A 16,269-nucleotide genomic window follows, 5' to 3' on the forward strand; every position below is an offset into this window, starting at 1 on the left:
ATATCAGGAGAAAGCCTATGCCACGGCTGGATGTGAGGCAGCGTTAAATCAGGGCTCACGTCTCACCCTCAGTTCTTCTCAACCTGCAGTTCAAAGGGAGGTGCTAAGGATCATGAGCTCTTAGAAAACAAGAATGATAACTAGCTATATGGTCCTCCTGATATCAAAGAGCTTGAATTGACTCCTCTGTCTTGCAATGAACCCCAGGAAAGAAAAGAGTGACATGCAGCTCCCAATTTGGATGCCAGTCCCTGAGCTGGGTGGTGGAAAAAGCTGCCAAGGGGTCCTTGTTGGAGTTACTGGATGACCCAATTCTTTCTGCCCAAGTAACTTCTCCAGACACAATGCAGATGGAAAGTCCTTGGGGAAGATTTCCAGCTATCCATCACCAGCTGGGAATCTGGTCCATCACCAGCTGGGAATCTGGTCCATCTAGTTAAAATAGCCGTTCCTTGCAGGACTCTTCCTACTGGGCATGAGGGCTCCTGCTCTGGGAGAAGAGAAGCTAGTGAGAACCCTCCAGCGTCCAAGTCACAGGGTACAGGACAGGCAGGTTCCCGTGTATCTGTAGGGAGAAATACTCGCTATTAGGCCTAGACAGTAGCCTCTTCTCTTTGTGAAGTACACATAGAGACTTGAAGCTTTTGCTAGCTGTGTCCTGTCTCTCCTGTCCTTTCCTTTAGCAGTGAAAATTGTTATCTAACGCATGACTGCAGTAAAACATGTGCTTCTTTCACTTTGCCTACCAGGCCCTTGACATACTCTTGGCTTTGATTTCCTAATGAAAAATGCACGTGTGATTCACTAATCACGGATGTTGGGTATTGACAGAAGCCGTCCAGCTGAAATGCTCATGCCGTCGTCCCCAGCTCCCATGCAGCTGCTGCAACTAAAAATTCCAGCCCAGATAATTTAAGAAACAGGCACAAACCTATGCCTTAAGGAAAGCTACATGCTCGTTAGCAGAAACTAATGGTAAAACACAAACGTGAGTCTACAGGCTGGCTCTAGCTTCCCATTTTTTGTCCCTGACTGCAAAAAGGCCTTTGTCTAAGCAAGGTAAACCTTTATTTGGCTAAGATAAACCACTGTTCAAAGCCAAAGTTTGAAGCACCAAACTTTGTAGAAGCAGCAAATCTTGTAAAAGAAACCTCATAAAACCATATATTCTTCCCTGTTAGCAATTGTCTTTGATTTGCTAGAATATTTTTCTCCAGAATTGTTGTGATTTTCAGCTCTGGGCCTTTGGAAAGTTTCTTGACCAAACTTTCTGGAATTGAACATATTCATGCTGATGTCTGCACAGGAGTTTGGCATGCCTGAATGTCTCGGGGACTCCAGAACTCACCTGCACTTCCAGAACTCCAGAAGGTTTTTCCAAGGAAATAAGTTATTTTAAATCTTCTATTCTTTTCTGATGCATGGATGACGTTTGTAGAGGGACTGTTCCTCAGGGAGAATATATAAACCAGCAGAGGGTTGGTGGAAGTGTCTTGTGTGGACTTCGTTCCAAGCCCTTGGCTTTCAGGTCTGTTTTCTCTCACTCTGCTTTACTGCTCCTTGGGAAACGCTTCAGCCCTGGCGATCCCTGTAGTAGGAGCTCTGAACTGGTCACACAGCTTGTACGTTGGCACATCTTATGCCTTTGGATATGCTGGAGAACATGCTGGGGACATTAGTTAAAGCATCCAGAATCCTGGTTTATGATTTACCACTGCCATATGAGGTATGCTTATCCTGAATCTATTGCCCTGAAATCACCGCTGGCAGCAGCTGCAAGAAGTTCCTTAAGAAATGGATACAAAAAAGCAAAAATGCACACTATGTCCTCACACAAGAATTGCCTCTGAAATGTCCCTCTCCTGTTCTCAATGATTTGCCAGATATACTCTTCTGACACACATTTTCTCAAGTCTTCTTTTATAAACTCTTCCTCAGATTGCCTTCCTCAGTGGGAATCCTTACCTGGGAGAACATCTATAGCTCATTTCTTCTTTGCAGCCCCCCAGTGACTCTGGACAAACTGAATCTCTCTTCTCCCTTCTCCTATGCCTACTCTTGAAATGTTTCATTTCTTTACCCCCAAAAGTATTTACTTCTAATTTATTAATGAGATAGTCCTGATTGTGTTTCTAACCACTGCTCTCTTCTTATGCACTAGAAGAGATTTTAGATTGGATTCTGCCACCATGGCAACTTTGCTGCATCTTTTTTTTTTATTCATTTTAAAATTTTTTCAAAACGCATTCTTTGGCAATAGAGAGGAACACTGGAGTAGCCGACACATCACAGTCCTCACTTTGCGCTTGTCACAGCAAGGTGAAAATTAACTCTGCCTTTCCAAATGGAAGTTGCTGCTAACGACACAGCGCTCTCTGCTGTTGTAAGCACACAGAGACGTTTCAAGTATTAGTCCAGCTGATCCTGTCGATTTGCTGCGTAACACTGCTTTTTTTTTTTTTTTTTTTTTTTGGCTGTGCAGCAGTCATTTTGATTTCCACGTGTTTGGAGGAGTGTGCTTACACACTCCCCAACACTGTCCTCTTCATTCACCTGTAAGGGAGCAAGGCATGGACACTAGATGTACAGTTTTGGCTGTGAAGTAGGATAGACGCATGAAAGGTTCAGTCCCTTCTCTTCATCTTTCCCTTCACCTTTCCTCCCGGCTCATTTGCAGTGACATTTCATGTAACATTTATTAACACCTCAGCTGGGCTGGCCTAAACAATTTCAGTCTCAACTTCCCCAATCACCTGGCACTTCTTTTTTCTGCTATGTTTTTGTGGAGCACTGCAGTTGCTGCATGGGTGGCAAATCACATACTGCACCAGGTCTTCCCTCTGCATGAAATAGAGCCTTTCTATTTTCCCACACTATTTTTGTAGTTGAGTGTTTTACCACTTGATGTAACTTTTCTTTCATTTTTAATTTAGCTTTGATTTGTAGCTCTCTAATGGCCTTCCTCTTTTTATTTCTTCTGTTGGACCCATTTAATCAGTTCTGTTACTCTTTCTGATACCATTTTTCTTGCGTTTTTCCCCCTTTCTTCTCCGTTCTCAAAGTCGTAATTCACTCAAAGACTACTTCTTTTCACTGGAAAAACACAGCTATTGAGGTGATTGACCATCAAAGGGAAAAAGGCTGGAAGAGCAGACATTTTCCTGCTCAAATGTGTGTGCCCTTGGTTCTTTAAAAGACCACCAAAACTATGATGAGCTTGAAATAGGATACATTATCGGAAACAATACATTTGGGAATGGACATGTGTTGGGTGACATTCTTGATACTTATGGCCATAGAAAGCTGGTTGCTCCATATAAGAAATAAGGGGAAAGTCATGTACACATTTGTATGACTTAAATATTTATAGCAGTAATAAATGTGTTTTGTAAATGATTACAAATAGTTAGTCCCCGTGTGCTGGCTGAGCAGATTTCTTACACTGTTTCAGCAATAAAGACATAATCTGACCAAGGTAGCCACTGTATATTAAAAAAAAGGGTTACTAAAGTTTCTTGGAAGAGAAAGACATTAAGCAAATTCCTCCCACTTCTTATTCTCAAAGCCTTGGACAGGTGCAAATCACTTACAAAACACACTAAAAAAAATTATTGAAGTTACTGGGAGAAATCGGGATGATATTTAATTATCACAGGCACTTGAGCTTCTCTTCCTACTGTGATAAGCACACTCCATTGATGACACAATGCTTCCCTTCATGATTATCCCACGTTCTTGAAGTTGCAGTTTCACATGACTATATTGGCAACATGCTGGACCACACTGGCTCCAATTCTTAAAAGTACCTGCACTTTTCTCTCATGCATGTAAATACATGGTAGTTACCTAAACAATGCCATTCTAGACGCACTAAAGCATATTGAGATACCATATGGGGCTGGCAGCTATGGGCATGGACCTCTGAGACACCCATCCCCTTTTGGAGCAGCACATACCCGAGGAGCAGCACGTAAAAGGACAGTAAACCCCTGTATTCAGGCACCTTCATCTCTCCCATATGGTTCTGACTTGCATTGTTAGCAATGCAGCTCAGCTTACTGTCTTAGTAAGAAAACATTCACTTGTATAACCAGCACATTACTGGCAAATTTAAATGTATGCCAGACCTTTAGTCTGTGATAAGGCTGTCTTACACATCCTGGACAGAACTTCCTAATCATATATGCATATAATTAATACAAAACACGATGCAGCATGCAGAAGAGGAAAGAAAAAAGCTTACATAAGGAGCAAGGTTTGTGATTCTCATGTAGAAAGAAGAGGCTTTTTGTCTCCCTTTTCATGTTAAAGTTACCTTTTACTGTAGAAAAAGTGATTTATTTTCTCTTGGTCAGCTATTCCATTCTGCAATCTTAGATTTTTAAATATAGAAAACTTCGAAAAACCATAGAGGTTTCTTGATGCTATTCTATGTTTCTTTGGATATAGAATATCAACATGAAATAGGATTGATATAGAATATATATGAAAGTATTTAAGCTAGGCTGAGCCTCTACAAGCTGATAGACTTTAAACTACCCTGCCATAAATGAATCACTGGCTTCAGAATAAATATTAATGGCTATGGCTTCGCAAAACAGTTTAAGAGTATACACATATTAAAGAAGATGACCCTTAATGATGACACTTGCTAATGCAGATATGTTAAGGCTACGTTAAATGGGAAAGTGTGCACTGTGCAGGATAAAAATCCCCAGCAATAGCCACGAATCATGTCCCCGTGAAAAACAATGACCTTTCCCCTGTTAGGAACTTTACACTTGCCAAGTATTATTAGGGCAGCATTTCTTAAAATGCAAACTGTAAAAGATCAGAAAGCAGTTCAATAGACAACAGCAAAATTCTCTCAGTACTAGGAATATATATGCATATTTTCATAATCCAAATGACAAAGTGGAACAATATGGGAGAATACAAATTAACAGATATTTACAGAATGATGCCTGATTTTTATTTGGATGTAAATCAAAACCATTGTGATAACTCTGTAGGTGACACTCCTTGGATTTTTTTTCCTTCCCAGAAGACTAGATGACTGTTTTATTTTATGGCTGAGAAATACCATATTGAAGGAAAAAAGAACTCTTGAGAGGATTTATAAAAGAATCTCTCAGGAGAAATTTAATTTGCTAGCTTTTGTGGCTAGAAAGCTCTTTGGCTTACAGCTTTCAGAGAAAAAAACCCAACAAACAGAAGGAAAACAGATGTTTTTGTTGAATCTATGACTGTGCTTTGTAAACCTACAATCTAAGTGGAAAAAAACAGAATGCAAATTGTGCTTTTTTTCCCCCACTCTCTTATTAATGCTATGCTATTAAAATCCATTTACATAGTCCAAACAAGCCTTAATTGTTTAATAAAGAAATTAATTTGGCATTATGTGAATACTTAACAGACTAATGATCAGAAGATACTCAACCAGCAACAAGGATGTTAAATATGCATACAAATTGTTGTAAGAATATTTAAAGTTGATTCCAACTCTCAGAAAGTTGCTAGATACAACAATTTTAAGTAGTATTGAATCACTTCTGAGTAGTGAAATAGGTCTAAAAATAGAAGCAGCAAATGAACCCATCACATTCATTAGCTCTATAAGATTAACAGTTCATCTAGAATTTCATAATAGGGCAACAAGTTGATGGACTGTGTCCAACAGACTTAAATTTCTAGCAATGCCTCTATACAGGAATCTATGTGAAACAACACTGCTCACAGACAGGACACACTTATAAACTAGGCAGACAAGTCAAAGTTTGAAAAAGCTTCAAAACAGAACAGCTCACATTTTCACAAACTGCTCCTCTGAGGTGAGCACTGTGGGGAAAATTCTTGCTGTGTACATTTCTCTTTTGTGTATGATGACTATGGTGTCTGGGATTTTGAGATCTAACACACAGTGCTGCTGAATAAAAAACGGCAAACATTGCTTATTAGTAAACCGCTAGCATTACCAAAACACAGGATATTAAAATGATTACTTGTTCGTAAATGTATTACTTGGTCTTGGTTTTGTCTTTCTAAGCGCACAGTGTAATATTTAAAGTCAAAGCTAGCTCTGTACTTTTTAAAACCTTGTTTTTCCATTCTTCTTAGATTAACAAGAGTCCGAAGTTACCTAAAATAGCCCATTAAAATAGGCAGGAAAACCAGAAACAAACTGCAAATTCACTCTTCACCACACAGCACAAAAATCATGGTCACAGCTTCATATTTAATGTGGAATCACTTTAAGTATACAGTATTTCAAAAGATCCAGAAACTGGTTAAGAGTTAAAAGCCAGTAGAACAAAAATACAGGAAATCCAAAATACATCTTTGACCTTTTTAATCCTAAATTTTAGGGTCACATGCCTGAATAGACAAGTTCGCTTTATGAGGAAAGAAACTTTGGTATGGAGTTGCACTAGCCACATGAATAGCACCTGTAGCTTTCAAAATAAATAGTAATGGCTAACTAGACACTATGGCAGCAAGATATCATCTTAAAAAAAGACTTAAGAACAAGCACATGCTTGGAGCTATGCATCAAGGCTGGACAACAGAAACTAGTGTAATCTTTTTTTAAAGTAACTTTAAAGCATTTCTGCTTTCTATATTTCTGATGCTGAAATTAGTAAGAAATCTTTCCTACAATGAGAAAGCTTTCATTTGCTAACCACTAATAATCACTCCCTTAAAAATTGCACTCTGATGCTTGAAGAACACTGTATTAAATTTTTTCTTTAAGTCTTTAGACTCCGTCTATTTTTCTAAAATATTGTATTTTTATTCCATAGGCCCATGCTGTTAGCAGTAGGTGTTGCAAACAGAAACATCCCCCTACTCCAAGAGTTACTTATTAAAAAGGTCAAAGATAAATTCAACCTTAAAAAGGAACAAAAGGGTTTTTTAATAAATGGTACCAGAAATAACAAATGATCTCTGTAATGTGTGATACTCTCCTACAGCCATCGATAAAGTAGTTACCGGAATGTTAGTCTATGTTAATCTGTGGTTTATGGGTTTGCAAAAAAGCATAATACACATTGAACAGAATGAGTGAAACTTCAGTTTCCAGTGTGTAATGCATTTTAGTAATTTAATAAATTTTAGTTTGTATTTGTGTATTCCACTGTAGTGCTGTGACAACAAATCACACCTGTATACCAGGGCATACATCAACAGTATGATGTAACTTTACTTACACCACTGCTATATTTAGCTTTTTGAAAGAGACATAAGCATACACTATGGCCACATGAAATAATTTTCTGGGTTTTTTCTTTGATAACCTTCACTTTTTCAGTAATACTTCACTTTTAAAATTTCAATTATTGAAAAAAATCACAGAAAGTTTATACAGGAATAGCTATAAGGAGTAACCTCACAGGCACTGATATGACAAACATTTATTGTAAGGGCTGAGGGGCATTAACATCATATCAACAAAGTTGACTGAAAAGAATGACTAACTTTGTCTATATGGGAAATGCCCGCTTTTACTTGTATGTTGAGAAAAGAAATTCAGAAAGTTATTTTTTGGCCTTGCTATGCCACGAAGTCAATCATACAAAGACCTACGCATTTAACCTAAAATGGTAATTTCAAAAGCCCTTCTATTAGAAACAAAAACATCATGCAAAACTTTGATCAATTATGCAGCTGCTTTAAAACTGTTGCAAGACCATACTGTATATATTAGCTTTTATACTGCTAATGCACAACTAACAGCAAACTTGATTAGATTAACACAAATTTGTCTTAATTACACCGTTATATCACACTAAGGAGAAAAATGCCACAAGATTGGCAAAAACATTCAATTCTGAGCACTCAAATGGCAGGATAATTATGTGTTGTAACCCCTTCACATTTAGAAAAAACCATAATCCTGCAGTCTCACTTTACAAAAAAAAGTTCTGTAAAATATTAATTGGGAGGGGAACAGTTTATACTAACTATCTAACACAAAGTAACTTATACAACTAGTGTCAAAGGCAAACAAAAAAACTTCTAAATAAAAAGTCAAAATACACATAGCAACAGAAGCACAAATGCTGCATTAAATACAGTCAAGATAAGACAACGCACTTGTTAATGAAAAAGACAAAAAAAAAGAAGAAAAGTTACTAAAGTTAGCAACACATTTAAAGAAAATGCAATGAGGGAAAACTATTTTTTCTGTGACAACAGAGTTTCCATTTGCAGTCTTTCCATCCATAATTTGTCTGGTACAGTACATCCATTAAAATATTCAGAATCTCACAGAAGAGCTAGGTTGTTCTCTTCCAAATCTAATTCCCGAGTTGGTTTTGGATGTTTTAAACAGACATTATTATGAATGAAGTAAAAGCAAGGCAACAAATGGACTTTTTATCACCTTTGATCTTAGCACTGATGACAAACACTTTTAAAAGTTATCATAATCTTTTTTGTCTTTTTTTCCCTCTGCTTCAAATCCATCAACCCCATCACTGTCCCTTCTCCTTTTACGATTATTATGGATGTTGAAGCGTTGATTCATCTGTGGTAACGGATCCATTCCTAAAACTTTGTGTATTTGACGGAATGCAAGGAGTCTCAGTGCAAACTGGAAAAAGGGTAGAAAGAAGATATTTCTGTTAGAAACAAATGTCAATTTTGTGTACTTTGTCAAACAATTAATGAAGAACATTAGTGGTGTATGGTATTATCCTTAGCTCTCATTATCCGCTCTTTCTTCCCCCAGCAAAGTCAACACAGTAAAATGTGTACGTCACATTTGCTGCTTCTGTACAAAGTACATCATCTTAGCTTAAAAATAAAGTACGTGTGTTTTAGCTGCTGGACTTGCACTGAAGCAGCCAAGGCTTGTCACATGTCCCATTACGGGTTAGTAATCTTTAGCAAAAGGATCAAATGAAGAGGTAGGGGCAGTAACCTCTTAAGCTGCAAGTGTGAATGGGCAATACTGTAAGTGGATACGATAAATATTAAAAATTAAACTTACACAGATTTAGTCATAAAATATTAAATGCCAATGTAATTTTATATCTAATAACATACTGCGGTAGAGTTAGCATCTTTACAGATATATATATATAGATAGGAGTGCTTTAAACTTTTCAGGAAAACATGTTAATTTTAGTGCAAAAATGAACACTATTATATATCCTCTGTTGTGACATTTTTATTGCCTAGCTTAAGACTGATCATCTGAAAGACCAATGAAGATCTATATTCTAAGAAAGGAAAATTCATGTCCACTACATAGATCCATTAAAAAAACCCAAACAAACAAAAACCACCCCAAAAAACAGCCATCAAATCTAGTTACTTCACACATATGTTTCCTTACCTGTGCACTCGAAGTAATATCCTCTCGTTGCTGATCAGTCATTACAGCAAGTGTATCAAAAGGGTCTTTTTCACAAGGGTCCAGAAGGCCAGGACCACCTACAATGGTTACACTAATTAGTAGCACATCTCTACCTTATTTCAATCACGATTAGAGATTTTACATTAGTTAAGCATAAGTATACAGACACTGATCAAATGCAACTTGCCTTTAAGGATGATTCCTGAAGATATACACTCAAAAACTCTTCTCAGTGCATCCCCAGGACTCTGTGGTCCAGTAGCGCTGCTAATTGCTTTTTCCACAAGCAACTCCATAGCCTAGACCAACAATAAGAAAATCCAGCCAATTTAGAAGATGGATTAAAACAGAAAAAAGCTGCTACTGTTGTTCAATACAGAACTTTTGAATCCAGAATTTTGAAGAACATTACACATCATAGAACATTTTCAGTTAAATTGGAAAAAAAAATCAGATATTTTATAAAGATGAATAAAAAGAAAGCTGGTGCAAGATTAACATAGAGTACTGATACTGATATACTTCTTCTCATCACAAGTTGTTCAAAAGTTTTGTAGAAATTTATACGGTAGTAGCCTACGTATGCAGGTAGACAACTTGTCCAGCCATTTCTGAGAGTATGAAACATGGTGGGTCACCCGAATCTGTCAGCCACATGAATATAAACAGCACACAGTATATCTAGGATGCTATAGAAAAATAATTTTTTTCTATAAGAGTACAGAAACGTAAAGCAACAAAAATGTAATGATCTTTTAACACTTAAGTGGTTACTAGTTCTTCAGTTTAGCAAAACTGAAGTTCACAGCAAGTTTTCTCCTGGCTATAGGCTAATGCTAACTCAGATGTTAAAGAAGTGTAAAAAAACCTTGATGATAAACAGGTTGTCTAAAATGTATACATTATTTGTTATTAGTTAAAATGGTTTAAATGATTAGCTGCATTTTAAATATTGTTTCTTCTGTGAATATTTCCATTGTTTACTTTTATTATACACTATTTTTTCCAGAAAAACCTATAAAAGATATTTGCAAAAGTAAAGAATAGCTTTTGTTAGGTTTTTTTTCAGCATTAAATGCATGTTTCAATACTACCTCTTTGGCAAGTTTAATTCTCAAACAATGTGCGTCTCTTGTTTTTTGGTGTTTTTTTGGGGTGGGGGTATTTTGGTCCTCGCCTTCCCCACTGAGTTTACAGTCGTTCAAATGTTGCCTTTTACTTTTACTTTCCAGGAGTAAATGCCTATTCTGATGCATGCAAGTAACTACAGGCGGTGTTGATTACAATCCTTCACTAAGGGTGGCCATTCCTTTCTATTTTATCTCCATTTAACTGACAAATTTCAGTTCTTGAGCATGGTATTTCCATACTCCCACTGTATCACTCAGGATTTAGCAACAGCAATTCAGTGGTTTTCAAGTATGAAGCAAAATACAGCAGGAAAGAAAAAAAGCAGATCATGTTTTTGCTTTTATTCAAGTCTGGTTCTTTTGGATCCTCATACAATACACTAGGAAAATGCGAATTATGATGCCATGGTGTTTATGTGCACAAAAGGCTGGATTTCAAGTTTCGAAAATCAGCCTTGAATAATAGTTCCTTCTAACTTGTAGGAACTTGACAAAATTCTTCTAATTTAGTTTTTATTTTTAGGTATATAAAGAGGGTGCTACTAATGTCCATACTTAGACTTCCTAACATCTTCTATTTTTCCAACTACTTAGGTTCTTTTTGAAAAGCTCTGGCATCTCTTTGGTTTGTAACAGGCTTCTAGCATAAAGGTTAGGAGAAGTTCTGTATCCAGAAAAATGTATTTCTTCAATCTATGAAATTCCATCCGTGACTGGCACAAATGACATATATTTAAAATCACCATTTTCATTCTGTCATTGTTTTTATCGGTAAGACTTTGCCAATGGGCCAAAAGAACAGCTGACTACACAGACTTCCATGTTGATCCATATCACTGACAATGCATCAGGTACCAGGAGCAAATCGGGAATCAGTTTGGGAGACAACTGAGACACAGCTAGGCCTGACACACTGCTTCATACCTCTCTTCCCTTCTGGATGTGCCTTAGAACAGATAGTGTGAGAAATAAGAAACAACATTCTTTGTTCTTCATCTATGTGCCTGCTGTGTGTTGCAAGTTCTAAGGATGCTTTTCTAAAAGTATGCCAGGGTTTATTCTTTGGCAACTCAGTATCATAGTGATATTAAGAGGGCACTTGCATACTTCTTAGCTTCTTTTAGGCTATATTTGTACAGTATATCTTTCATGAAATGTAGCACAGAAACTGGCACTATTTTTTTTACTTTAAATATTTAAAAACCAGAAATAACTGCTCCACATTTTTTCCAGAAGCAATAAATATTATCAGAAGTAATTTAATAAAATTCTCTGCAAGCTTAGTACAGTTGTAAAACATTTCTCATTGAAATAATGCCAACTGCTCAAACTGTCTTGACAATGTTAGCGCTCTTCCTGCCAAAACTGAAAAGGAAGCAGCACAGTGCAACAAGATTTGGTCTGTGAAACAAACCAGTCAGAGCTAAGTTTACTTCCACATGATACACATTGCAGAGATTTTGTTTCAGACTAACTTTTCCCGGTCCACAGAGTGAACATCTGTTAATATTTGGAGCACAAGTTGCACAACTGGAGAGCATCACTGAAGATAAGTCAATGCAAAAGGAATGCTCCAAGAACGCTCGGCTGCAAGAATTAAGAGAGGTAACCTGGTACAACCTAGAGATTTAAGTGACACTGATGAAAATGCTAATGGTGAAACATCCACAGACTGTACTGAGGTACTGTGGTATTTCATCTTGCAGAAGGGACAAATTAATGATCACAGGAATTACTGTGATTTATTCTTTCAAGTACCCTTTCTGTTATCACAGAACTATCTGGGCACAGCTGACATTATTTTAAATAAGTTTCAGTAAACTCCAAGCAATTCAGAGTAGAAAAAATGGTGGTTAGAAGAAATTACATTCTTTTATACAGAGTAAAGGAAAAAAAAGCTAAAATCTAGAATAAGAATGCTACCCACAAAGAATACAAAAGAACAAGAAAATTCCTTTTGGGAGGGAAAAAAAAATTCCAGCTCCAAATGACAAAACCTCAGAAAATTAAATTTTTAGAGGGAATCTGGATTATTTGTTGGGAAAAAAAAAAAACCAAACAAAACCCTACATTACTTCTTGAAAAAGTCTACATTTAAAAACTGTAGTAACACTTCCTTATGCTTTACTTGCTATACCATGGGTATTAAAAAGACTCATTCAAAAGAACATTACTCACCCAGCTTGGAAAATCAGACCAAGTTGGAACCCGCTGACAGAGGTCACGAAGAATACGTATGATAATCACACAGGACTGCAGACCATTAGCTCTAGCCTTGAGAGCAATACAAAATCAAATTAATTAATCCCAGCACCTACAGCAAATAGGAGTTGTTGAAAGACTAAAACACCACTGTTCAATGGAAGCTCAGATACAAGATTGAAACAAATCATTCTACAACTTTATTCCATGAGCTGCCATTTACAGCAGTATTTTATACAGGGTTAGTAATTTAAGGTGGTAGAAGTCAAAGTGCACAGGTTATACAAGAATAACATTTCTTGATCCCCTGTACACTTTGACCTATGTTCACTTGTAACAATAAATACAGTATCTTTCTATATTAGAAATAAAAAGGATAAAGTAAAGATCTAAGAAATAGGTATAGAGACTGAAAGGTCAAGGGAATCTGTTTGGTTTCTTTATTGTGCCTTTGCCAGAATGCAAAGTCACTAAACCAAACAGTTGCTTCTCACCTTTCATTCCCTACACTTAATGCACTTAAAGAAATAGGAAAAAAAGTCTTAAATCTAAACACAAAGCTTTAAACACATATTCCATTATTTAAAGCAAAGTTACTCTGCAGCCTTATGGAATATATAACAAATATACAACATATGATCACCCCAAGCGAGTCAAGCTTTCAACGTCGCCTTCTCAATGACCAGAAAAAAAAAATCATGTCAAATGAGCAATAACTGCATAAAGCAGTTCCTCCATACTCAACCTTCTACATTTAAATTTAGGGACCAGAAAAATATTAAGTATTATTAGCATGAACAACGCTGAGTGTTTTCACACAATTAAACATTTATATTGCAACTGAACTAATCTCTCATAAGGCTACAAGAAGAAAGTAAAATGATGTTCCGAACCTGGAACCACTTAGCGTGGCGTAGAGCAGCCAGAGCGTCAAGGCATTTTTGCCTGTCCAAGACGTCCGGTGGGTCTTTCACCATACCCGAGGTTACATCTAAAATGGATTGAATTGGCAAAATGCAGTGAGGAATGGGTGTTTGACCAGGTGAGCAAGACACTTCCTTAAAGTAGCTTCAATGTCACACATGCCATTTAAAGTTTAAACCCTTGAACAACAAATGTAAATGTTCAACAAAAGCCATTCAATTAGGATTAGGGCATCAACCCAGTATGAAGATCAAGAGCATATTATACTTTAGCTCTGAGGTTATTTTCAAATGCATTGCAGATTATGCAATGCGTAGTACTTCTTTATTTAAGCTAACACTGGAAAAACACATATCCCCTAAAATTAAATACTGAAGGAAGGATGGTTGGACACAGTGCACCAGCACAGAGAACACAAGACAGAAGAACACAAAAATCCACTTTAACCAAGTAGAAACATTGAAACTTAGTTTCTTGTAAATTTTAATGGTCACATGTTATTTGGGACCTATCCTTAAAAGAAAAACTAAGTGTAACAAATCTTAAAAGCACTAGATGTTTAGTAATTATGTTATTTTTATCATACCTTAAACTTGAAATTATTTTGCTTTAAAAACATGACTAAAGGAATGTGAAATGTTCTTCAATATTACAGAGTTCCATTACTTTCTAGTACCTTCTATCTTACTCATATAAATAAAATTCCTCAGCCCAAAATATATACGCTCCAATATAATTTAAGGATGCAAGGAAGGATCTGAAAAGGGGCTGCCTTACTTAAGATTCAGTAGGAAAAAGAAAAGCAAGGAATAGTTTAAAAAACAAAGCAGAATGTCTGAAAGATAAAGAAAATATAGTAGATCTTGTGTATTTAAATGTTCAGAAAACAATTTAATTACAAAGCCGATTGCTTTGTTATCAAAAAGGAAGAGACCACAGGGCCTTTCGGAAGTGGTTTAATCAATGAAACTGGAACCACTGAACAATGTGAAATGGTATCCTCATGTTACTTAAAATTGTAGATATAATGCAGTGATGAGCTTTAAAAGTTCTTTGTTTTACTAATTATGAAAATGGCTACTGTGACTAGTAACAAAGTATATCGGTAGCATAACTGGTGATACACCAGGGCAGATGAAACAAAAAGTCCTCACTCAATGGCACTCATTTCAAAGGAGCTGGCTGTATAGAACAATATAGTTTACTCCAGCAAGATATAAATTTAGGTAAGTTAGAGAATAAAATTTAAAAAAAAATATATATTTTGAGACTCATGAAACATACTTGCAAGGAGAAGCTTTTAGGCATGCTGCAGAGAGACAGCTCTGAAACCACCTATTTTACACAAATGTAAAATAAATAGCAGGATACTTTACTATACAGAGAGCTAAAAAGCCATGAATGAACATGGTGGTTCAACTTTGCAATATAATAATTAAATTTAATATGAAGTACTAGATTGAGATTTGAGCATTTTTTTATAGGATAGTCCCATTGCTCTGCACAGGGCTAAAAGGGGGAGGATTTCAAAATAAGAACGAAGCTGAGAAGAACACAGGTATCTTCTCACACAGATATTCAAACATATGGTCTATATGTTAAAGTGGAAAGATGAAAAACTGCACTAACAAGGCATTTACAGAGCAAATGAAGACATTTAAAGTGGCATTTCCTTTAAAACCAAACCAAACCAAAAAAACCCCAAACCCAAACCTATATAAGAGAGGTGCCAGGTAAGATAACTTATGAAATGAGTACAATCTGGATATAAGAGACAAGGAGTACATTTAGAGAAAACCCACAGCAGGAAAAAGTGGCAAAGTAAGGTTGAGAAATTAAAAATAAAAATATGTGTTGTTGGGCCTAGTAGCCTAATCAGTCAATTATTTACATTCTTCTAAAACTAATATGCAAATAGATGACACTGTGCAAACTTTTAGCACAGTAATTAATTTACATAATTTGAAACTCCAGTTAATTCTAGCTCTGAAAAAACTTCAATTTGGAAAATAATTTTACTAAAAAGAATTACAGTTTAAATGCACAAAGAGAATCTTACTCAGTGCTGGAAATGTTGATCTAAAATGTGCTGCTAATAGATATCATATGAATACCCTTGAAACTTAAAAAGACTCTGAAAGTTAGAAGTTGCCAAGGCACCTATTGCACTGAGAGTACATAGACTGAAAACAATGTATCAAGGAAACTCTTGTAATATTTAATCTGTGGATTTTTGCATCTGTTTCACATTTCAGGATTAACCCCTTAAAGACAATTTAACTAAATTCAAATGCCTAACCTACCACCCTGTTCAGCTAAGACAAAACACTGAATTAATTTACAACACAAGAACGAATTCTTACCCTATATAACTTAATTTATTACTAGCCTAAATATAAGGGGTTAATCTTCAGTTAGACATGCTGTGTCCACACTACCTCTTCATTAAAAGTTAACAGGTATATCAATTTCGGTAAGTTTTATTATCTGAAATACATTTTACCCAGTCAACTATTTCAAGACTAGTGTGAACACTGCTTAATTCTAGGAGAGAGACAAAGACGAAGAGAAAAAAAAATAAAAAACACAAAGTAACAGTAGATGCTAGGACTATGCAACCAAACCCCCTCCTTTGTAAAGCATGGCAGGTGT

General features: G+C 36.2%; 1 protein-coding gene across 3 annotated transcripts in view; it reads right to left on the reverse strand.

Annotated features, from left to right (window-relative positions):
• Positions 1 to 6,753: 6,753 nt before the first annotated feature.
• ZFR (zinc finger RNA binding protein) overlaps positions 6,754 to 16,269 on the reverse strand; it is a 46,984-nt gene continuing 37,468 nt past the window's right edge. For 2 of the 3 annotated variants that reach the window (XM_075488405.1, XM_075488404.1), the window contains exons 16-20: positions 13,587 to 13,684; positions 12,670 to 12,765; positions 9,549 to 9,660; positions 9,341 to 9,438; positions 6,754 to 8,593 (exon numbers count right to left, since the gene is read on the reverse strand). In XM_075488405.1, the coding sequence (XP_075344520.1) occupies positions 8,414 to 8,593; positions 9,341 to 9,438; positions 9,549 to 9,660; positions 12,670 to 12,765; positions 13,587 to 13,684 (584 nt within the window). In that variant the 3' untranslated portion in view covers positions 6,754 to 8,413. Of the gene's footprint in view, positions 8,594 to 9,340; positions 9,439 to 9,548; positions 9,661 to 12,669; positions 12,766 to 13,586; positions 13,685 to 16,269 lie in introns of those variants that run through there. The other variant, XR_012773433.1, reaches the window with a different exon arrangement.

Source organism: Mycteria americana, chromosome Z, assembly GCF_035582795.1.
Source record: "Mycteria americana isolate JAX WOST 10 ecotype Jacksonville Zoo and Gardens chromosome Z, USCA_MyAme_1.0, whole genome shotgun sequence".
Classification (NCBI taxonomy): Eukaryota; Metazoa; Chordata; class Aves; order Ciconiiformes; family Ciconiidae; genus Mycteria; species Mycteria americana.